At 37.1% G+C, this 24674-nt stretch overlaps 1 protein-coding gene across 13 annotated transcripts; it reads left to right on the forward strand.

The window, feature by feature from the left end:
• Positions 1-1584: 1584 nt before the first annotated feature.
• On the forward strand, positions 1585-18341 carry LOC130733987 (transcriptional corepressor LEUNIG_HOMOLOG). Of its 13 annotated transcripts, none has more exons than XM_057588010.1 (19): positions 1585-1949; positions 2053-2110; positions 2238-2335; positions 2406-2432; positions 2644-2753; positions 2868-3148; positions 3233-3308; positions 3402-3516; positions 4357-4406; positions 4486-4749; positions 5494-5571; positions 5717-5944; positions 8627-8768; positions 8842-8951; positions 11997-12146; positions 14324-14479; positions 14569-14685; positions 14797-14994; positions 17787-18341. In XM_057588010.1, exons 2-19 carry the CDS (start codon positions 2079-2081, stop codon positions 17928-17930), a joined length of 2376 nt encoding a protein of 791 aa, XP_057443993.1. In that variant the 5' UTR covers positions 1585-1949; positions 2053-2078; the 3' UTR covers positions 17931-18341. The 13 variants fall into 13 exon arrangements, with proteins under 13 accessions (XP_057443993.1, XP_057444391.1, XP_057445246.1 ...); XM_057588408.1 differs by having other exon boundaries at positions 5494-5565; positions 8621-8768; XM_057589263.1 differs by having other exon boundaries at positions 5497-5565; positions 8621-8768.
• Positions 18342-24674: the final 6333 nt, after the last annotated feature.

Consider the following 24674-nt stretch of genomic DNA (forward strand, 5'->3'; position numbering starts at 1 on the left):
TATCTCTAATCACTTCCGATCCGGGTTCATTTCGTTCGAAGTGAACATACTTCTCACCGTCCAACTTCTTCAGCAAGTATTGTATCTCTGTTAGTGACCCACGAACGGATTGTCTGAACCGCTTGCAAACACCATAAATTTGTTGGATGGTAGTCAAGTTTGAAGGATCTTTTTCCTTCAAGGACGCCAACATCTTTCTAGGTGGAACCCAAGTCTTAGCCTGATTTATCACGTCCTCCTTCGCCTCACTATTCAGTCGACCAGCGTAATTGTGGCCAAGTAGTGACTCAGCTGCGAGATGGATGTGTCTACCGTCCATCACCTTCAACCACCAACCTTTATCATATTTCGTACGTCGTCCTTTTAGCCTAAAAGGACAACCTGTCTTTTGTGTTGACGTTCCTTCAACAAGATCCGGTTCTCTGTAGGGAATATACGCACCATGCTTCTCACACCCCAGAATGACATATTCTTTTCTTCCCTTCGCACCACTATCAGACTTTGTTGTCACCAAAACAAAATTATTTGCCATAGAAATGTCGCGAACCCATTTCATAAGATCATCTTTCAAAGGGAAACGCTGTTTCAGGATAAACAAGGCATAAGACATAAAACAAGGCATAAACAAAGCATAAACAAAGCATGCAAAAATTTGTTCAATGAGTACCTGATCAGTATGATACAAATGAGAGACATCTATAGATATAATCGGAGGTTCAGCTAGTGATGGTTGCTCCTCTGGATTATCATTTTCCAATCCAGCAGCATGTATCAATTGTGATTCACCAAAAAAAAAGGACTCTGTCATCCTGGAACAAAAACGGTAAATCAATAACCGACCCTATAACGGTAAATCATAATCCGATACATTAACGGAAATTCATTTACCGATTCAGTTCACGATACAGCAGCCTAAATTACCAACTTAACTAACTAAACTAACTACTTAAACTAACAACTAACTACTTAAACTAACTATAAATAAAGTACCAAAGCTAACACCACTTACCAGAAGTTAAAAGCTTTCCCTTGGTTGTGGTGGTGTTGGTGGTGGTGGTGGTGGAAATGTGGAGATGATGGTGGTGGTGGGAAGGTGAAATGTGAGGGAGGAGTGGAGTAATGGTAGAATAAGGTAGTTTGGGCGAGTTATGGGGGGCTGGTGGGGGGTTGTTGGAGGGAGGAGTAATGGTGGAGGGGTTGGTGGAGGGAGGAGTAATGGTGAAAAGGTGATCAAACTGCCAGATTACCAATCGGTAAATGATATACCGATATCAATATACGAATCGGTTAATGATTAACCGATATTGTTCTTCGTGTTCTGGGTAATGGGATAAAGGTGTTCATACTGAGGAACAATAACGGGAAATGATTTACCGATTGGTATTTTGACATCGGCAAATCATTTACCGATGGGTAATTTTGGAATAAAAAAAGAAGGCTGGGGCGCGTAGCCTAAGGGGTGGGGCGCCAAACCCTTTAAGAAACTATGTTGTATATATCAGCCGTACACGTGTCTGGTCGATGTGGATTTTCATTATGTTAACCGGGACTGAACTGAAGCTCGCTAATGTCCGAACCTGAACCTCCTCAGCTTCGGTTGATCGAGGAGCCTGAGCTTCGGAACCTCATTCATTCAAACTCACCCATCCTCCACCTTCCACTGTTGTAAACCTCTTGAACTAGTTCAAACTCTCTTGTCTTTCCTTGCTCAAACTCTCCATAATTACCTTCCTTTCTCATCACTCACGATCTTTCTTCCAGCGATCAGTGACAACAGGTGCGAAATTTCTATAATTGGCTTCAACGGCTCTGTCTTTTTCAGCGAGAATCGGTTATTCGTGGTTTGTGATCCGCGATTTTTCTTCCGTGGTGGACTGGTCGTTGCTACATGCATCCATCACCGGATTGCTAATGTAGCAGTTTGATCTAGCTATTTGTTGCGTTTCGAGGTTGATCGTGCATTCTGTTGCTCTATGATATGATCAGTTTTATTTTGAGAATTTGTTGAATTCACTTGTTTGATATATTGTTGAATTTCGTGCTTTGCTGCAGTTAATTTTGCTTCTGATCTGGAAACTATGGCGCAGAGTAATTGGGAAGCAGATAAGATGTAAGTAGATGAATTTATGTTTGATTGATGAGTGTAGGTGTAGTGTAGCCAATCCCAATTAATGGTATTTTTTGTTGTTTACTTCAAGTTTCCACTCAGTGTGTCTTCTTTTGCTTCTGCCTGCTAGGCTTGATGTTTACATTTATGATTATTTGGTGAAGAAAAAGTTGCACAATACTGCCAAGTCATTCATGACAGAAGGGAAGGTTTCTCCCGATCCAGTAGGTGAGAGTTCGTTAATATTGTTGTTTAATGCTCTTTAATATTGATCTCCTGATTTTGTTATTCATGACAGAAGGGAAGGTTTCTCCCGAACCAGTAGGTGAGAGTTCGTTAATATGTAGTTTTTAAATTGTCTTTCACATTGATATCCTGATTTTGTTATTTTATTAAATGATCTTATGACCTGTTTGGAATGCTCTGATGTGTAATCATGGTTGCACACAATGTTAATGTACATCTATTGGGTGTAATATTTAGAGGGTAACTTAATTATACTGCTGTTGATTATAGCTAACACTATCAAAATGCAGCAATTGATGCTCCCGGTGGTTTTCTCTTTGAGTGGTGGTCTGTTTTCTGGGATATTTTTATTGCAAGGACAAATGAGAAACATTCTGAGACTGCTGCAGCATATTTAGAGGTGCATCCCTTCTTGTTCTTTGGCTTCAAGTTCAATGGTCATATATAAAATCATTCAAGTGCCTTTACTTAAAAAGCCAAGTTTGTTTTCTTTTTGATTTTTACTGAGTTGCAGGCTCAACAGATTAAAGTGAAAGAACAACAACAATTGCAAATGCAGCAGATGCAACTAATGCGTCAAGCACAATTACAAAGAAGGGATTCTAATCATTCTTCCCTTGGAGGTCCTGTAAATGCTATCACAACAGAAGGAGTGCTCGGGCAATCTACTGCAAGTGCTTTGGCTGCAAAAATGTATGAGGAGCGGATGAAGCACTCTAACCCCATGGATACAGAGACATCCCAACCACTTCTAGATGCTAGAATGACACTTTTGAAACCAACAAACCATCCTAGGTAATACCATTGGTAACTTTTATTGACTTGAAATATATGTAGTCTTATACGTGTTTACTCTTTTTGTGCCGTTTGCTCAAACAGTCAAATGGTTCAAGGAAATTCAGGAAGTGTGACAGCAGCTTTGCAGCAAATCCAGGCTCGATCTCAGCAAACCCCTGTGCGTGTTTGCACTGCTCAGTTTTCATCTGCATTTGCTTCCTTCCTTCCTTTCTACTCTTTAAAGTGTTGATTTCTAGTTTTTTCTCCTCAGCAGGAGATCAAAAGTGAAGTCCACATGGGCACCATGCAGAGATCCTTGCCTATGGACCATTCTTCAATTTATGGGCAGGGAGGAGTGCAGTCAAAGCCTGGAATCACAAATGCAGGTTGGGATTACTGCAGGAGAAAAACAATTCAAAGATGAACTGAATTTTAATAATTTGGATTTACTACACTTCATATCACGTAAAATAGGAACTGAAACACGTGATAATTTAGTTTAGGCTTAATTGCACTTTCAATCCCTCTACTATAGTTAATGTGTCATGTTGGTTCTTCAATAATTTTTAAGTGAATTTAAATCCTCAATATATTTTAATTGTTACAAATAAGTCCCCCAACACTTTCATTCTACTTACAACTCTCAAATTCTCATTTTCTATTCAAAATATTTACAAATGGAATAGATTAAATCTTTTAAAACCATATTTTACTGAAAACTAAATAGCCAAAATATTAAAGTTCACCAAAATACAAAATCCCGAAATATCACCCTACTCCCAACCCTAATCTCACATCCTATAAGATACTTCAAATGTTATTGATTTTTCACTAAATTTTTAACTTCTAAACTTTTAAAATGATTTTAAATCTCAAATTTATCATAAATCCTCCTATATATTTGTTTAGGAAATGAGATATAGAGGACTTAAGGTAGAGAAGATTGACGATGAGATTAAATTTGCTTAATTTTAAATTTAGAGGGGCTTAAATAGTTAAAATAACTGGGGGGCCAAGATATAGTTGAAAGTTGAAACTAGAGGAACTGAAAGTATCAAGTCCTTAGTTTATTTTTCTTTTTACGGTTTGGGGTATCTGAAAAATTCATTTTAGATATAGTTCTTCAAGATCCTTTCCTAATTTCATGTTTAATAATTATGGCATGATTCTTACACAGTTTCTTCATAATGATCATCTTGCTTGGTTTCTTTCCTCTTCTTTTTCAGGATTAAATCCCGGAGTTGGTGGTCTCACATTGAAGGGATGGCCTTTAACTGTGAGTATTATCACGTGCCTTGAGTTCACCTATCAATGTATGCATCTGATCCAATTTAAATAATTATCATATTATCTAGGGCATAGATCAAATTCGTCCTGGCTATGGAGCACAAGTTCAAAAGCCTCTCCTTCAGAATGCAAATCAGTTTCAGCTTTTGCCACAACAACAACAACAGATCCTTGCCCAGGCACAAGGAAATATAGACAATTCCTTGATGTATGGAGATATGGATCCACAGAGATTAAGGGGATTGGCTAGGGGAAGTTTGAATGTGAAAGATGGTCAACCAATTACAAATGATGGATCAATAGGATCTCCAATGCAATCCACATCATCTAAGGTATCATTTATTCTTACCACTTAGCCTTGTATTACATGAATGTGATATTGCTATTTTTTGAAGGGTTAGGCCTAACTCTTACTCTACCCCAAAATCTAGGATAATAGGTGAGGGTTTATCTACCATTTATAAGGACTCTGATAGGAACTGGATATGTTGAATGTCGAAAAGACACACGGTTGCTGAGTAATTGGAGAGACTCAGCCACTCTCCCTAAGTCCCAAATCCCAAATGATCCAAAAGATGACAAAACTCACCCTAAGCTCTCTACATCGGTTCCTGTAATGACACAATTCTCCACACCTATAACATTGTATCTGCCTGGAACGTCCACCACGACCAATAGCACCACCACAGCCTCCTCGGCCTCCACCACATCCGCCATGAAAGCCTGAATGGGCCGCTATAGCAGAGCTAACTTCATTACCCAATGCTGCTCCACCATTTCACCCTCCTCTTAGTAGACCACGTCCCGTCATGTTTTGTTTTTATTTCTGAATTTTTTTTTATGGTTCTGGTTTTGGTTTCCATTGTTTGGCTAAATGAAGGAAAAGAAAAATTAGAAGGCTCTGATATCATGTGAAGTAGTAAGAGATCTGGGAAAACTGTCCAGGATATGGGTGCAGGTCTCTATTATATTCCATGAATTAGGCTAGTAATACCAAGTCTGTATTAAAAGTCCATTTTATGGTTACAGAAACACTATTTCTTCCCTTTGTTAATATGGTTATTTTATGTTTTAAGAAGATCAACATGCCGCAAATCCAACAAACCACTTCCCAGCAACAACAAGATCCTTTGCATCCACAGCAACTGGTGCAGGTTTTTCATTTATGTTTATATACAATGATATTAATCTTAGATACTTTTAGTTTCCTTTGCCAAAAATATATAAGCTAGAAGTTTCCATTTGTATAAATTGTATGATTCTCTTGCATGTTATGATTGTTTATCTACTATATTTTAGAATTACCGAAAAAGGAAAGGACCTACATCTTCAGGAGCTGCCAACAGTACTGGTACAGGAAATACACACGGCCCTTCTAATTCTCAACCATCGACTCCTTCTACTCATACTCCTGGGGATGGAGTAGCTATGGCGGGTAACTTGCAGAATGTCACTGGTGTATCCAAAGGATTGATGATGTATGGTACTGAAGGAACTGGTGGTCTTACATCTTCCACAAACCAGCTGGTATGTCGATTGAAGATTTTGTAACTTTATTACCTGGGGAACAATGAATGTACTTTTCCTGCATGTCGTTTCCAAATAAAAAATTTGATACAAAGAAACGGTTTACTAACTACCACCCTTTATTTTTTAAGTATACAAATCTACATTTTCCCTATTTTTTGGTAAATTGATATGTTACTGAAAAATTTCTGTTCTTAGTACCTTTGGGAGAACAGCTTGAGAATGCTATATAGATGATCGTAAACATACTTGAATTATATAATATTTGTTGAATGAAAAGAAATCAATCCGTTTGTATCAACCACACAACAAAGGTCATTATATAAAATAGATACAATGAATGTATAAATTGTTTCCCTATTTACAGTGAATAGGTTACCTAATTATAGTTAATACATGTTAGAATTAAGTTACATTGACACACCACCACAAAACCTTAGGCTTAAGGCAATGGATGTGTGTGTTCTTTATTATATATACCTACACTAGGTAATCTGCCCAATGTGGGACTTCTTTGAGTCTCCGCTTGGTATTTCTTTAATACTCTCCCTTCAAGTGGGACTCCATTTTTCTTCTTCTTCTTGCCTGGGCTTGTACTTGTTTGTCCGAGTCTCAGAGGCCTTACAGCTTGCTTTGCCTTGGCTTGTACTCTAGCGGGAACTCGTCTGAGTCTCAAAGGCCTTACGACTTTCTTTGTCTGGGCTTGTACTCCAGCGATGAACATCGGTGGTCGTCGGACATGTGTTCCTTCGTCTGAATCTTAGAGGCCTTACAACTTGCGTTGTCTTAGGCTTGGGCTCAGTGGAACGTCATTAGGTGTTAGACTTCTGTTCTTGAGTCTCAGAGGCCTTGTACTATATATACATCTTTCTTTCTTCTTCTTTTTTTCGGAATTTAGTTTTTTTTGTTATATTGCATTTTTTTTATTTTTTTTATTTATTTTGGAGCGGAAGCCATGGCTGAAGATCGAAACCAGCTCATGATACCATGTTAAAATTAAGTTACATTCACACACCAACACAAAACCTTAGGCTTAAGGCAATGGATGTGTGTGTTCTTTATTATATATACACTTGTACACTAGCGAAGCTGCCCAATGTGGGACTTCTTTGAGTCTCCACTTGGTATTTCTCTAATAATACAAGATATCCTACCTATTTACAAGAAATCTAACACTCCCCCAGTCCGTTAAGCTGGAGCATATATGTCACATGCACCTAGCTTGTTAGAAATATAATTTACTCGAGGACCTCGCGAAGACTCGGTAAAAACATCAGTCAATAGATCATTTGAGTTGACGAATCTAATGCTGATATCTCCAAATAAAATCTTCTCTCTAAGACTTAGTAAAAACATAAGTTTGGCATTGGGATCCATAAGAGTGTTGACTGGCTTGGCATTTAACAATCCTGTCTCCTCCAAAATAACCATAGCATACTTCCTCTAAGAAATCACAATCCCTTGTTTAGATTGTGCAACCTATGCCAGGAAATAACGAAATCTGCAAGGTCTTTTGTCTGGAAGTGATGACCAAGTTGTTGCTTACTTGTGTGATTACTTGATGACCATTTCCCGTGATAAAAAGCAGGAGTTGAGCCACGATAAAAACTGAGTGATCAGCCTCACTCCGAGTCATACCAAATTGCTGAATGACAGTGTTAAATCTCGCCAACCATGCCTTCGGAGATTGCTTGAGACCATATAAGGATTTCCAAGACCAAACACTAGTCTAGATTATAGAAGACTCCTCCTGAGCAACAAACCTAGGAGGTTGCTCCGTATACACTTCTTCAGTAAGATCACCATCAGGCGATCAGCAAGAGGGAGGGCGCACCATTTGATGAACAATTGCAACTATTTAGGAGTAGTTGTTAGGAACCCAGAAAAATGGAAGAAATAGAGTGAAATAAACTTATATTATTTACTGAGATTCTGGTGAAATCACCAAGAATCTGTGTAGCAGTAGTTACAGATAGAAGAAGATAATAAACGAAAAGATAGCAGAGGCAAATTAGAGAGTGCCTCTATTATCTCCCAAGTCCAAGCCTAATCCCAATTCAAGCCTAACCCCTCTCACACACAATACATGCTTATATAATCCCCAATCTCTCTCTCTCTCTTTCCCACTACCTGCACAGCTCATGCCACCTCAGCAGGCGGTTACTCCTCTCATGGGAATTGATTTGGTGCATTGCACCTCTTCCTCTTACTTCTATGGACTCTAGTAGTATTGGGCCTATCCCTAACAATTGGGTTCCTATCAGTAGTTATGTAGCGTCTATAAATAGGAATTAAATTAGATTGTTTTAGGCATTGGGAAATTGGTCTTTTGGGACTTGAGAGAGAACTAGACTCTCGAATTTCCAGTGTTTATTTAATAAATTCTATTTCATCTTTCAATCCTTGTCATTATGACTCCCATATGATGATGTTGAACCAACATTTTTATTGTGAATGCTGCAGTTGGTGCTATTTATTCTAAGGAAATGGATTATTAAGTATATTGCTAATTTTGAAAATGTGTCTGTAATTTTCTTGATATTCCAGTGAGTACAGGACTTGAAACGTTTTGCACTATTTTCTTAGAATTTATGTTGTTTCCCTGTATCATTTGATGCCTCTTCTCGTTTTAAGTTGTAGATGATAACTACTACTTGATAATTCACATTCTTTTAGTTGCAGGATGACATGGAACATTTTGGAGATGTTGGCTCCTTAGATGATAATGTGGAATCATTTCTCTCACAGGATGATGGTGATGGAAGGGACTTATTTGGCACGTTGAAACGTAACCCTTCTGAGCATGCTACAGATGCTTCAAAAGGTAATTTAATGTTCCTATGCTTCTATACATTTTTATTTTGACTGTAGTGGTGACTCCATTGGTTCCATTTCAGCCTTTTCCTTTAGTGAAGTTGGTTCTATACGCAAAAGCAACAGCAAAGTTGTTTGCTGTCATTTCTCTTCAGATGGGAAATTATTAGCTAGTGCTGGACATGACCAGAAGGTAAAATGGATTTCATTCTTTAATTTCACTGCTTTAAGGCAGATAGCATAGTTTCAAAATCGTTTTAACTTGCAAAGCAATTTATATATTAGCTAGTGAATTGTAAATTAAAGATTTTGTTAGAATAGAAGCTTTTGGGATAAGTTGTTGTTTAACATGGTATCAGAGCCTCTATGACCGAGAGGTCTAGAGTTCGATCCTTGCTCCCCTCACTTTATAATTAAAAAGTGGAATTTGATTAAGCACATGGTAGGTGGGCCTGTGCATTCATCCACGCTTCAAGCCCAAAGGGCTCTTGCGTGAGGGGGCGTGTTAGAATATAATATAAAACCATTAAACTGGCCCTTACCCAACAGCTTAAGCTTTTGGGATAAGTGGTTGTTTAACAGATTTTAAATTGGTTTCCTTTTTCTCCATATTAAAAACTTGACAAGAATAATTATTTTAAATAGTTTCCATTAATGTGCATAACTACATATATCAACTGCAATCAGTTGTTCCATATTCATCTGGTAGTGGCTTTTAAGCCAACTTTAGGATTTGTGGCTTTTAATCAAGGTTTATAGCTATTGGAGTGATTTAGTTCTTAGTGAGAAAATAAGTACTTGGTGGAATGTGTAGTAGACTAGTGGAGTTTTGTTTTTTTTTATAGCCACTAGTGGAGTTTTGTAACTAGTGGACCACCAAGTGTATAGATAGGAGGAACAAATTACATCAATGGAATCAGCTTGGATTTTGCTCAAATCATTTGGAACTTTGTTTCCTTGTGAGAGAGGATTCTCTCTTAGATTCTTGATTGAACCATTTATCGATCTTATCAAGAAATCCTTTTCTTGTGACGATCCTCATTTGGCTTATCAATCTTTGATTGTGCTGCCTTTTCCATCTCTTTCCTTTCCATCCTTTTCCCTTTGGAATTTTGTCCAGTTTTTGAGTCAGTTTTGTTTTGCCTATATCTCGAGTTATATTTATCCTTTTTGGGAGATTCTTGAGTCTAAATTGAAGCTCTGAAAGTCATCTTTCACCTCATTTTGGAATCACTCAATTCTGATTTTGGTAGCTTGAGTTTTATCCAATCCTAGATGATCCAAAAATTCAAGATGAGGTCCATAAATGCTTTGATGCCAAATGATGAGAAATCACATTGAACCTCTTGAATTTTCGAATCGGCTAGGATTGGAGGTAACTCGAGCTACGGAACTCGGAATTGAGTGATTCTAAGACGAGGTGAAAGATGACTTTTTGAACTTCAATTTAGACTTTACCATCACCCAAAAGGGACAAGTATAACTGGAAATATAGGCAAAACAAAACTAACTCAAAAACTGGACAAAATTCAAAGGAAATTATGGAAAGAAAGAGATGGAGGAAGGCGCCACAATCAGAGATTGATAAGCCAAGTGAAGATCGCCACAAGAAAAGGATTTCTTGATAAGATCGGTAAAAAGGTTCGCTCAAGAACCTAAGATAGAATCCTCTCTCACAAGGAAACAAGTTCCAAATGTTGAGCAAAATCCAAGCTGATTTCACTGATGTAATTTGTGAGTACATATAGGGCAGCCACACTAACTTACATTAAAATCACTCTAGTTCATATTCAAAGCACCTCTTCATGATAAGGTTATGTTCCCACCAAAATGACTCCACTACTATAAACCTTAATTAAAAGCCACTAATCCTAAGGTTCGCTTAAAAGCTCATAATAGATACTAAAATCCAACTTGGGGATGTATAAAGTCACCAGAAAATTTCACCCCAAAATACATACGAAAGTTGAAATAAAAGTAGATAAATTCTGATGTGCTTCTTTGGACTTCAATCTTCGAGTGCCCCCAGGCCATTAGGGTTTGTTTCTTGGAGGTCCAAGTAATTAAGTTAGATTCGAAGAATATACAAAAGCAATCTTCGGTCATCTGGATTGAATATGTTCTTAGATGCATAGGATTAGTGACACAGCTTTCTTGTAGCAACAAACCATGACGGGTGGTTCCCTTGAGGCACCTTAGTATATCCATTTGACTGCCTTCAAATGTTCTTCAAGAGGTCGGGCTAGGAAACGACACACTTTATTCACAGCTAAAGATATTTCTGGCCTAGTAAGAGAATATTGGAGATCTCCCACCGTTGACTTGTAAAGAGTAGGTTGAATATTTCCTCTTTGCAGCAGATCAGTGACATCTTTAAACTCTCTTTAAACTGGTTAAGCAGCAGCGAATCATCCTTTTTTCTTGGACTTCGATACCTAAGAAATAGTCAAGGTCTCCAAGTTCTTGATTGAAAATTCTGAATTCAGCTTGGTGACAAGCTGCTGAATGTGCGTAAGAGAATCCCTGTGATAATAATATCTTCTATGTACACCAAAATGTAAAAATAATGCGGATTAAAATGAAGTGTGAATAAAGAATGGACATATACCTACCTGAAGTGGATCCAAACTGAATGAAGGAAGTTTTGAGTCTCTGAAATCATGACCTTAAGGTCATACAAGGCCTTAAGAAATCTGCAAAGGAATTATCATCAGCCCCAAATCCTGGAGGTTGCAGCACATAGGCTTCCTCCTCAAGGCCTCTATTTAGAAAGACGCTATTGACATCCAATTGTTGGCTGTACGAACCTCTTGGGGACAGCAATGGTGAGGATCAACCTCTTAGTTTTCTGCTGCTGCTGCTGCTGAATCTCCTGGCTGCTTGAGGTGAAAGGACTGAAGGAAGTTCTCTGTTTTTCTATTTTTTGTCTGGTTTTTGGTGTTATTATTCCAAATGGTTGTCTATCATGGGTGAATCTCGATTTTGACTACCTTGATAATTAGGGTAACTATTGACTTTGGTATTTATGGCATGTATTAAATATAATTTTCTCGTGTTTGAAATTTGAATTGCATAAAATACATGCTTTAATTCTGTATTCACTTGGTATTGGCTATATATCGGATAAGGATGTTATCAGAAATTTACTTCAGTATCAATTCCAGAAATTTACTTCATAAAGAACTGACCCTTATGTTGTAACATGTACAGATACTCATCCTATTCCTTGTCATTTTAGGTTGTTCTGTGGAACATGGAAACACTGCAAACAGAGAGCACACCAGATGCACACTCTCTTATTATTACTGATGTTCGTTTCAGACCGAATTCAACTCAACTGGCAACGTCTTCATTTGATACTACTTTGCGGCTTTGGGATGCTGCAGATGTAAATTCCTTTTTGCTAGTGATTTTCTTTTGACTATTATTTAACCTTTCCTTAGTATGATATTTTGATGTTCTTTATTGAATGAAGTGCTCTTCCCTTGGTGATTATAATATTGGTTACTAATAGATTGTATATGTCTAGGCAACTGCAAATGTCTAGGTTAAGTGTATCGTGCAAATATAGTAATTAGCAAAGTTATATTTTTGCATTGTTAATATTCATTAATCATTATCTAAATGTCGCGTCCACTGTGTATTGTAGACAAACTTTTTTCAACATATGCTTCTCCTCTCTCAACAATTACCAACACTTGATATATTTCATGTCATGGAAAAGGATATTGTTATGATCCTGCCACTATTTTGGCTCAGTGATTTTTTGTTTTGGATTGTTAGAGATAAGTACAATTAGTATTAGTATGCATTCTGTTGAATGCTAAGCTGGCATCGGGTTATGGCCGAAGTACAAGTAGTTTGTTAGTTTCTTGCTCAATCCCTTGAAGATCACTGGAAAGCTTTAAAGAGAATCCTGAAGTATCTCAACGGGATCATCAGTTATCGCCTAGTTATGCAGAGAGGTCCCTTCTTAACTAACCCAATCCCAGCTCCGCATTCAACATAATGCATACTAATACTAATCGTACTTATCTCTAGCATGGATTATTATTTGAGGTTTCTGAACCTGTACAATTAAAAGACATTGTTTACAAGTCTTGATTTTAATTATTTGTTTATGTTGGCTTAGTTCCAATACATTTCGAATCTTCAGCAAAATATAATTCATTAGTTCTTGTGTCCAATATTATGGACCTTGATCCTATGTATCACTAGTTTAGATATTTGGAATTTTGGATACCTATGTAAATAAGTAGTTAGTTGTAGTTTGATTATTCTGTAAGTTAGCAAGTGATTAGATCACTTATTGATTGTTATTTGTTAGAAGTCCTACATTGGCTAGAGATATGACATAGATAGCCTTTATAAAGGGTAGATAAACCCTCAACTCTTGAGCTAGCTTTTGGGCTGAGTTAGGTCTCCCAAATTCTGATATGGTATCAGAGCCTATCCTAGATCCGTTTGTTGGAGGAGGAGACCTCCCATATTGGGTCACCCAGCAAATGTCCAGTTCTGCAAATTCCACACTCAAGATGTTCATCCCTGGGCTTGAGGGGGTGTGTTAGAAGTCCCCCATTGGCTAGAGATATGACATAGATAACCTTTTTCTAGAGCAACCCTCAACATTTGAGCTTTTGGGTTGATTTATGCCTTGCAAATTCTAATATAATTGTATTGTAAATAAGAGATTAGAGTGCAAGGAAAGACATAACTTTCACTCAAACCTCTCTCTGTTTTACTAGGCGTGGAAATATGAGAATGGAGAAGCCCAGGTTATTTTACAAACTTGTGTCTTAAAAGTTGGAACCTGATAACACTGGTAAATTCCTCTGATTATTATTGATAAGAACAGAGAGATTACAACCTAGAAGCTCAATTGCAATTTGAACTGGAATCTAAGAAATACAGAGAATCTGAGATGATTTGGGGAAGAACAATGGAGATTAGGATTTTGCCTTGAGATCCCACGATCTCAACTGGTTCCACAACCAGAACAAGCTCTAATTTCCAGAGTGACTTCACCAACAAGCTATCTCCTATTTATACTACATAATTCTGCTAACTGTTTCTAACAACCTACAGCTGGCAACAACTGTTTATTTAACCAACTAATACTAATTACATCTTAGGTCCCCAATCTAATTCACTTCACATTAGAACCCCTTCTTCTAGAGTAGACATGCTTGAACCTATCAGAACCCTTCTTTGGCCATGGGGTGGATTGCTTCTTCATGTGGTTGTTACCTTTTCCGAGAGAAGTTTGAACCCCAAGTCCCTAACAGGAACTAACCACTTACTGGAGGATAATGTTTGGCTGTTATTGTTTTGTGTTTGTTGAGAATTTTCTTTTTGCCCTGAGAGATAAATAGTGTTTTGATGGATATTTGTCTATGGGAAATATCGCTTGTGTTTTTTAATTTTTGTCATTTGTTACTTAGCTTGAGCACGACATCAAGTGTTAAAATCTTATCTTATAGTCCCTACTCCTTATGTCACAGACAATCTATTTAATGTGTTGGTTTTTAAGCTACTGGACTTACGTTTGGCTTATAACTTTTGCAGCCTAGCTTTTCTTTGCAGACATATAGTGGTCATACTTCACATGTGGTGTCCCTTGATTTCCACCCAAAGAAAAATGACTTTTTCTGTTCGTGTGATGATAACAATGAGATTCGCTACTGGAATATTAATCAATGTTCCAGCACTCATGCTTTTAAGGTCACTTGCAACACTTACTTGATTTAATTATCACAGAAGTGTATTTGACTTATCCTCTCTTCTTAACCTAATTAAATTAATCAAAGCAGGGAGGATCTACCCATGTAAGGTTTCAACCAAGGACTGGACACCTTCTGGCTGCAGCATCTGGCAGTGTTGTGTCTCTCTTTGATGTTGAGACTGACAGGAAGATGCACACATTACAGGTATAGACAAGGAAACCAAACTTCAGGAAATCTAATGAAAATAATGCAATTCTATAGCCCTATTTTTATTTCAATACATCTAGTACTAAGTAAGATTTTATGCAATTCTAGGGACACTCTGCAGAGGTACATTGTATATGTTGGGATACAAATGGAGATTTCTTGGCATCTTTGAGTCAAGATTCTGTCAAAGTGTGGTCACTTGCTACTGGGGATTGCATTCATGAACTTAATTCCAGTGGAAACATGTTTCATTCTTGCGTGTTTCACCCAAGCTACTCTACACTCTTGGTTGTTGGAGGATACCAGGTATGTTTGTAAATGTCAAGCTGTAATGTTGGTCTCAAGCACCTTTTCATTGTTTTTTCTCTGTTGCATTGTTGTTTAAATTCCATTTACTACTTTATTTTCTGTTTTCTGTTCAGTACTGATCTGTACGGTTAATGTAGTTACTATTGTTAGAGTCCCACATTGGCTAGAGATATGGCCAATCAAGTGCTTATAAAAGGTTGAGCAACCTTCAACTCTTAAGCTAGCTTTTGTGGTTGAGTATAGGCCTCCCAATTTCTAATATGATATCAGAGCAAGCCCTAGATCCATTTGTTGTGGAGACCTCCCATATTTGGGCCACCCGTTGATATTCATTCCACGCTCAAAATGTCCAACCCTGGGCGTGAGGGGGTGTGTTAGAGTCTCACATTGCTTAGAGATATGACCAATCAAGTGCTTATAAAGGTAGAGCAACCCTCAACTCTTGAGCTAGCTTTTGTGTTTGAGTATAGGCCTCCCAAATTCTAATATGGTATCAGAGTCTATCCTAGATCCATTTGTTGATTGTTGTGGAGACCTCCCATATTTGGGTCACCCATTGTTGTTGATTCCACGTTCCTGTTTGTTCAGTCCTAGATGTGAGGGGTGTTAGAAGTCACACGTTGACTAGAGATAGAGCATAGATAACCTTTATAAGGTAGTGCAAACCTCAACTCTTGAGCTAGCTTTTGTGGTTGAATATAGGCCTCCCAAATTCTACAACCATTATTGTTCTGTTATCTATCAACCTAAGCTTGTGGGAGAGTTAGTTCATGATAGTAAACTCACTTCTGCCTGTAACACATAATTTGAGTAAATACTGTAGCAGGAGAAATACAAATAACCCAAGGTAGAAATTCGTTTCTCTTATTTTATCGATCCATAATTATAATTCTTTCATTTTTTTGTTTCCTTTTTTTAATATTTCCAAGTATTTTGCGTTTATTCCCATATTTATTCATCTACTTAGAGATCATTATGTATTAAATTTGAGTCAACATTCTCAATTCTCATGAAGGTTCATTATTTTCAAAAATATCAAATGGAATCAAAGTTTGAAGTAAATGAATGACTTAAGGCTTACCAAAAAAAAAAATGAATGACTTAAGACACTTATCTTTTATTCAGTTTCAAGAACTGATTGAAAAAGATTAAACGTTAATAAGATGGTATTTATGCAAATGAAATATAAATGGAGTTTGACTTTTATTTTAAGTTTTAAGAAGCGGAGAATGAGAGTAAATGTTATTCAAGTGAGAGTTAATATTTGTCAAGAGAAAAGTTCAAAAAAAAAAAAGTATTTGTCAAGAGAATATCTTGATTATTGAACCGTTTTGCATATTTTAATTTTAATTTCTGCATCTTCATTAAAACATAAAAGGGTTAGATAAGGTTTTGGTCCCTGTATAATACGCTAAGTTTGAAAATGGTCCCTTTCCGGAGCGAAGTTTGAACTCACTGTGTACTTTTTGAGAAACTACATGGTTTCGGTCCCTATCGGAGGTGGTGGTCCGGTGACATTTTCTCCATGACTTCACCGATCCTACATGTAATTACCACATGGCTTCATCGATTCGGTCGAGGTAATGTTATTAGTGAGTTAGTGGCAAAGGTCACCGGTCCACCACCTCTGACAGGGACCAAAATCTGGTAATAATTTCTCATATAGTAGGGACTGAGTTCAAACTTTGCTCTGATGATCTATCTTTATCATATCTCAATCCTGTAAAATTAGGGATTGACTTAGATTTATTTTAGGAATGAATTCATGATTTATGTATAGAATAAATCTTGTACAAACTCTATTGACAATACACAAAATTTCAGTAGTGGTTGTTTGAACCCCCTAGGTAGAATGTTCGATCCTTAGGACTTGCACACTTGGGGAGGCCTTTGGCGTTAACCATATTCTAGTGGGAATTGCAAGAGCAACTTAGTACACCAAAAAAAAAATTTGGTGGCTCTTTAATTTATACATTGAGAGAGAAATTGTTCCATACAATAACATAAATTTAGTACTATAAAAGAATGAATATTTGAACAATATATTTATTTAAAATATATTTATTTATTATTGATTATATATTCTATTGAGAGAGAAATTGTATACACCCTATGTGGGTGATTGGTTGGATTTGTGTATAGAGAACATCTACCTTACCCTTTTGTTTTGCACAATACATCTTTACTAACTTTAAGGTTCCTAAAACTGTATTACATATCAACATAAACAAGTGATGCTGTAAGTTTGACCACTTGACGAAAAGCGATGTACTTAACGTAGGGATATATTAGTAGCTTCCTTCAGAAATATGGTTTTGGGAGAAGATTTACTTTTTTGCTATGCCAACAGAATTGGTTAAAATATGACTCTAGAAAAGAGTGCAATATTGCAGTGTGCAGATAAGTCACAGATAAAATGATTAAATCATGTGATGTAGGTTGTAAATGGTTTGGTGTAAACAAAGAAATCCAGGTTAAAGGCCTTAAGAATGGCAAGTGGAAAGCATAAGGGAAATATGGCTGACACTCGATAGGTTGATATATTGAAACTCTGGAATCCAGAAAGGATTAAAAACAAGACTGTCAAATTGATGTATAGGATTCAAGTTAGGCTCAATCTGGATTTCATAATTTAGTTTGCATTTGGATGTCTCTGCTCTCCATGATTTCTAATCTTTCATTGGAAGCATCATCTTGTTAAATATATTGGCTGACTTGCGTTCAAGTTTTGCAGCATATCACACAATTTTGAAAAACACGTTTTCATTTGATTCATTAATGATTTGCAGTCACTGGAGCTGTGGAATATGGCCGAGAATAAATGTATGACAATACCAGCTCATGAGTGTGTAATATCGTCTCTAGCACAATCACCACTGACAGGGATGGTGGCTTCTACCAGTCACGATAAATCAGTAAAAATTTGGAAATAAAATTGATTGTTCTGGAGTTACAAAACCAGGCCAAATAAAGAACAGGGATGAATAAATCAGAGATATACATGGGATAGAAGAATCCTCCCCCCTCAAAAAAAAAATTCAGTTTCCTTCATTGTGTGTGGTATGGGGTATTTGCATTTTCTCTGTTCACAGGGCAAAGATTGGCTCATTTTTCTGTGCTTTAATTTTATTTATTTGCTTTCAGAAATATCACATTAAAATCATGGTTGCCAACCAGATATTGGGGAAGCGAGAGTTTTTTCATTATTATTGTCTCCTTTCCTATAGATGTCCAAAATGTATGGTTTTGTAAGTTCATTGTATTTTTACTAGGCTTAAATATGCTTGGGGTCCCTAAGATTGTAAGAGGAATCAAATGGGTCCCTGAAAAAAATTTCTTTGAAATATTATCCGTGAGAAATTATTTTTAATCAAATTAAGTCATTTTGCTTACATGTCATCAATTTTGACTAGTCAACAACCCAGTGGCAACCTAATCACCTGGGAAGTGACCATGTAGCGTATATAGCATCAGTTTTTTCCCAAAAAAATTATTTTCCCCCCAAATCCCTACCACAACCAATTTCCCAAACAAACCTAATAATAGTAGCAGCAACAAACAACAATATCTAAGAACCCAACGGTTATCCCTTAACAAACACATGATAGTTTCTAGCAAAAAATCCATATTCCTCCTAGTGCCTCCTCTTCATGGCAGCTTCAATTTAGGATCACTTGACCCATTACCTAAATTTATTCCCCATCGAACAACAAACTCTTCACCTCCCACCCGTACCCTCACCCCTTCAACATTTTCCCAAATTTCAAACAATCACTTGTGCTTCTCCATATCTACTACTCCAGATATGCCTCTCGATCTCTCCTCTCGTTTCCAAATTTGCTTCTTGATATCCTCTTGTTTCCAAATTTGCTTCTTGATATCTTTCTTGATTCCTCGATCTCTTTCCCTCAGATATGTTCTTGAGAAGTTCTTCAATATTCAAAGTAGAAAATGATTTAGATAAGAGGTTTGATCTTGTGAAACAAAAGTTTTCAATTTTCAAGGATTTGGGATGGGATTCTTGAAAATCACAAAGGGGCTAGGGTGTATTCTTGTTTTGAATAGCTTAGTTAGTTATGCTACTCTGTCAGTGTGATTAGGGTATTTTGAGCATACGATTTCCCGCCGAATCCAAAGATCCAAGTCCATTTCAACTACCAATCATGGTAAGGGCACTTCGACTTCGGCCTAGAGATCTTGATTGTGTTTGGTATGTATGATTGTGAAATGTTATGGATCTATATGATAGACGAACTTGCTAGTAGGGGAACTTCGGTCTAGAGGTCTTGATTGTGGTTGTTTATTGATGTTATATGATCATGATATATGTATATGGTAGTAAGATGTTATTATGAACATACCTTATATGATACGTGATACGCAATCCGCAAGTGTGTGGTACGCTCGAAGTAAGTCGGACCAAAGGGATTGTGGGAATCACCGATTCAAAAAATGTAAGAGTTGTTTAGAGCACAAGAAAGTAAAAGATAATATAAATTTGGTTAGGAAATGAACTAGTTTAAGAAGTAAAGAAGATATTATGTTTAAACACTAGCACTTGGGTTTCATGGAATTCATTCTATGGTTGATCTAGCCTAAGCCTTTAGATGGTTCAAATAAAGCTTTCAATCAAATCCCATTAGTCCAATTCCTTCGTACCTATGAATAATTCAATTGAAGATGAATGTTGTAACGCCCCGAATTTCGGGTGTCACTTTAGTAACCTATTAAAGTAAATATGCAATATTTTCCAAAAGAATGTATAAACACGAGTATATTTTTTCTTTTCAAATGTATTCAAAACATGTCATGCATACTCCCAACTACAAAGGGATTTACATCAAGCCTTGAACAAGGCGAGTATCTGCAACCCCAAATATAAATTTCTAAACTCATTATGCAAGCTTAAACCAATAACGGTAAGCTCTCTAACCCAAGGCTCTAGCCCTACACCCGACTCTATTCTTCGAGTCATCCACAGTTCTTCAAGCTCTTCTCTCCGACTCGTACGAAGGTCAAGCTCCATCGAAGATTCTCCATCGCCTAATAGCGTTAAGCGCCCAAACAACAAATAATAAACAGAAAGGGTTAACTCCATACAACTACCACGTATAAAAGAGAAAAGCATGCTATTTAAATTTAATTGCATAACATGATGAATAAACTAGCAACTTAATTCAAGTTAGATGACAACTCGTCCAACAATATGAAGTCAAATTACCTATCAACGAAATCGACAATAGGGATTTAAAACATATATCAACGACTTCACAATATATAACCACAATAGATAAGCTAACAATATAATCCAAGAAAGATATCAAGAGAAGCAGCAACATAGAATTAAACCAGATATAAACAACCTCAACAATATAGAATCAAATCTTATGACAATAACTTCAAATCAGATATCAACAACCTTAAAAATATAACATCAAATCAGACATCAACAACTTCAACAATATAAAATCAAATCATATGACAATAACCTCAAATCAGATATCAACAACCTTAAAAATATAACATCAAATCAGATATCAACAAACCAATAACTAAAATCCAACAACATAGGGTCAGGTGTTAGTTCCCTATAATGCAACTATATGCTGCTACCAAAATGGATCGATCAATAACGTCTCGCAAGACGGGACAATCACGCGGGACCACACCCCACCTCATCGCCACTTTAGAACATCTCGCAAGATGGGACAATCACGCGGGACCACACCCCACCTCATCGCCACTGTATAACGTCTCGAAGGACGGGACAATCACGCGGGACCACACCCCACATCATCGCCACTGTATAACGTCTCGAAGGACATGACAATCACGCGGGACCACACCCCACCTCATCGCCACTTATAACGTCTCGAAGGACGGGACAATCACGCGGGACAAACCCACCTCATCGCCACTTCAAGCAAACCAAAACATCTCATCTAACTCAGTGGTCACTCAAACAACAATCTCAAATTCAATAATCAAATCAACATAATCACATGTTATTCATATTATCAACAAACATACGTCTCATCAAAATGCATACTAACCCACCTCACTATTTCAACATAACAACAATCAAGGTATCAACAATAACCATGTCTTATCCACTAGAAAGCAGTAATGACAGAAACCAGTAAACGGCCGAAGCCTCTCAGAAAACGGAGACACACGTCTCAATAAGTTCACTCGGCCGAAGCCTCCAGAAAACATTTGGCACAAGCCTCAGAAAACATTCAAAATAAGAAAGCATACAACATTGCAAAACATGCCAATATTTCAATCAAATTAAATACTTTCATCTCAAACGCATGCAGTGCGATAAAAGCATGCAAGACTCAAAGACGCGCTAAAACTGAGTTACCCTTACCTTAGCCAATTTCTCCATCCAAGCTCAACATCCCAGTCCAATCCAAAATAAAGCTCCCGAACTCAGCAAGTTCCCCGGGCGTCCTCCTCCGTTGTGAAACCTCACCAATTGCTCCAAAGTCACTTTCCTCAGCTCAACTCGTTCCAAACCTTAAGCAAAGTATCATTGCTTAGTCGCTAAGAAACAATACAACTAATAACACTATCAAAACCCGAAAAGAAGCTTTCGAAGCTCTAGAGTTCGACATTTAGGCACGAACGGACAACGGAGACATCGTTCGCTAAAACGCGCATAACTCGAGCTACAGAACTCGGAATGACACGAAACCACAGCCAACATTTCGGCAACGGAAAGGGCTACGCTATGGCTCAGGCCATACAAACCCAAAAATTATTTTTGGACGCGGTACAGCACCAAAAAGTTTCGGCCACTTTAGAAAATAGGGTTTCCAAACTTTTTCTTCGATCTAATATAACTCCTAGGTATTCGTAGGTGATATCTAGGCCAGAGAAACTCTCTGAAATATTTAACGACTGAAAATGCGACTTAGGGGTATTTTGGTCCAGAATTAATGACCAAAAACTCAAAGTTGAAATTCTGAAAAACAAAATGGATGGGGTTGTTAACAACGACGTTTATAGCACTTAATCTCAAGGGTACTAAGCTTGGTTGCGAATTTTTGATAATAAAGTTAGAACATGTGAAGAAAATGGGTTTTTAGTCAGTTTTTCAGATCTACGGCGACTCGGTGAAAATCCGAACGATCCAATAGTGATTATAGCATGTTGGGTTGCAGTAGAAGATAGTTGGAAAGAAAAATCGAGGTAATCAGACATTTTTACAAAAAGCTCAAAACTTTGAGCACAGAAATAGATAGAATAAGCCGACAGAAAGCAGAAATAGAAGTAAGATTAAGCATCCTTACCTCTGTGCCTACGCGTAGCTTCTGAAATCAGGATGATCGGACAAGAACTCGCGAAGAAATCCTCTCCCCCTCTCTCTACAAACCTGCGGCCTCTCTCTCTAGTTGGTGGGAAATAAGATATTTTCTCATTTCCCGCCTTTTATAGCGGACGTCGAAAAAGTAAACTTCGAGGTTTTCCGAAACCGGTCGTTCTGGTACTTCCGTCTAACAATAAGAAGTGAATATCTGGCGACAGAATGCCAGAACTCAAAATGAAGTTCTCAAAATTGAAGAAAACGATATAAACGCAGTATTGGACAAAATACGCCGGAAAACTACTTTTTGCAGTTGACGTCGGATGAAGAAACTTCCTTCTGAAGAAATGTCGCAATTGCTGAAAGAATTGTGACAACGCGGATGGAAACTTCGTTAGAAGCTCCGAATAGAAAAAATCTTCATTCAGGATCTTAATTAAAATCCCCAAGAAGTTAAAGTCTAGCTTCGACGGACTTCCGGGAAGCAAAACCTAACAAGCGTACAGTCCAGGGTTTCGTATTGAAACACTGGTCATGGAAAAAAAATACCTAGAGGTTCTTATTCTCCCTTCAATTCTAAAATTCTCTTTAACAGTGCTCTAGGAGCGGATATAGCCTTTTTCGGACACTCTCGACTATAGTCGGGTGCGAATATGACTCCTGCTATTACTTAAGCTGACTACAGTGTCAACCTTAAACATAATCTGAACTTAATTATTATATAAATAGTTTTCGTGACTCGTAATAGGATTCGAGTCATGAAAATAACATAAAACAATAAAATATAATTACTTGATTAATCAACACGACTAAAGTAAATAAATAATCTAATTATTTAATTCGGGGTCTTACAAATGTAACGCCCCAATTTCCGGGGGTTAAGGTTGTAACCTTTTTCGAATAAATATGCAATAACTTTCGTAATTAGTTCGCAAATGCGGAACCATAAAAAAAATACACATCCAGCTTTGACCAAGGCGACGGGTGCCCATAACATATACTCCCTCCGTTCCTAATTATAAGATCTAGTTTTAAATTTTTCATGTTCCTAAATATAAGACCAGTAACAATAATCTAGCAAAAAGTATTATACTCTTCCATATATACCCCTCACATTAATTGTGTGTTTTCAATTCCAAAGTTTTAATTACCACCTACCATTAATTAGTGAGAGAAAATGACAAAGGGTAAATATGGAGGAATGTGTGCAGTTTTAAAAAACCAATACACTATTTAGACACATTTAATGTTTTCTTAATAAGCGCAATTTTTTGTATTAGGTCTTATAATTAGGAACGGAGATAGTAAAAACATACACCCTCTGTTCCAAAACTATTGTAGTTTTAACTTTTTTTGTTTTGTTCCAAAACTATTGTTGTTTTCCATATCCAAATCACTATATCTCATTCTCTTCCATACATGCCCTTATTTAATATTATATCTCTCAAGTACCACATCTTCTTTCCACCAATCACAATTATCACCAATTAGTTGAACAATGATTTACATTTTATCCCTATAACTCATATTAAATAAGGGTGTTTTAGTCAAATTATAACATCAATTAATGAACTCTTAAACTTCGTGCATAATCTTTAAACTACAATAGTTTTGGAACGGAGGGAGTAACAAAATGGGATTAGATTCAACAAAATAATCTAGTATGCAATGACCTCATAGATCCGATATTCTCCTTATGATTTCCACACCAGAGAACTGCAGGAAAGCAATGCACTAGAACCTACACAAATCCTCAAATATAAATTCATGAAATCATCCTACATGCTTTAACCAAAAATGGTAAGTGCTCTACCCAAAGGCTAGCCTTACACCTGACTCTACTCTTACAAGTCTTCTATTGATCCTCCATCAGACCCTTAGGATTGTTCTACTCATCTCTTGAGGAACACTCCTCGTCTATCAGCACAACAACATCCTCCATGTAGTGTAGCATCTGCTCACTTCGTCACCTGTCATCGTCTGACAGTTTTCTAACCGCCCAAACACAAACATCCACACAAGGCATGCAAGGGTCAACTTCCCAAAATAATGTATCATACATAGCATTATATTAGATTATAATTATAAATAATCTTTCTAAACATAATCAACAACAACATATATTATAGCATATTATTCATTCAAGTCATGTTATCACACCACAAGTTCATCATCAACATATCAACAAGTATAGTTATTGCATGGTGTGCCAATGCAATGTATGCACGATAAGTGATAATCTGGATAAACGCAACCCTACCAGTGACGGGGAAAGACAACAGAATTGCCACTTAGGTTGGGCACCTTCAAGTCAGTCTTACACATGACTTGTGTTTAACCATTTCCGCTCGGATGTCGCTTGCTT

This window comes from Lotus japonicus, chromosome 1 (genome assembly GCF_012489685.1).
Source record: "Lotus japonicus ecotype B-129 chromosome 1, LjGifu_v1.2".
NCBI lineage: Eukaryota > Viridiplantae > Streptophyta > Magnoliopsida > Fabales > Fabaceae > Lotus > Lotus japonicus.

Excerpts from the sequence above, each read along its gene's own strand:
- LOC130733987 (XM_057586591.1), top strand. The coding sequence starts at position 2,079 with ATGGCGCAGAGTAATTGGGAAGCAGATAAGAT. Across the intron at positions 4,407-4,485 it reads TGAAGGGATGGCCTTTAACT|GGCATAGATCAAATTCGTCC; the intron begins GTGAGTATTATC and ends CATATTATCTAG. Across the intron at positions 5,572-5,716 it reads ATCCACAGCAACTGGTGCAG|AATTACCGAAAAAGGAAAGG; the intron begins GTTTTTCATTTA and ends ACTATATTTTAG.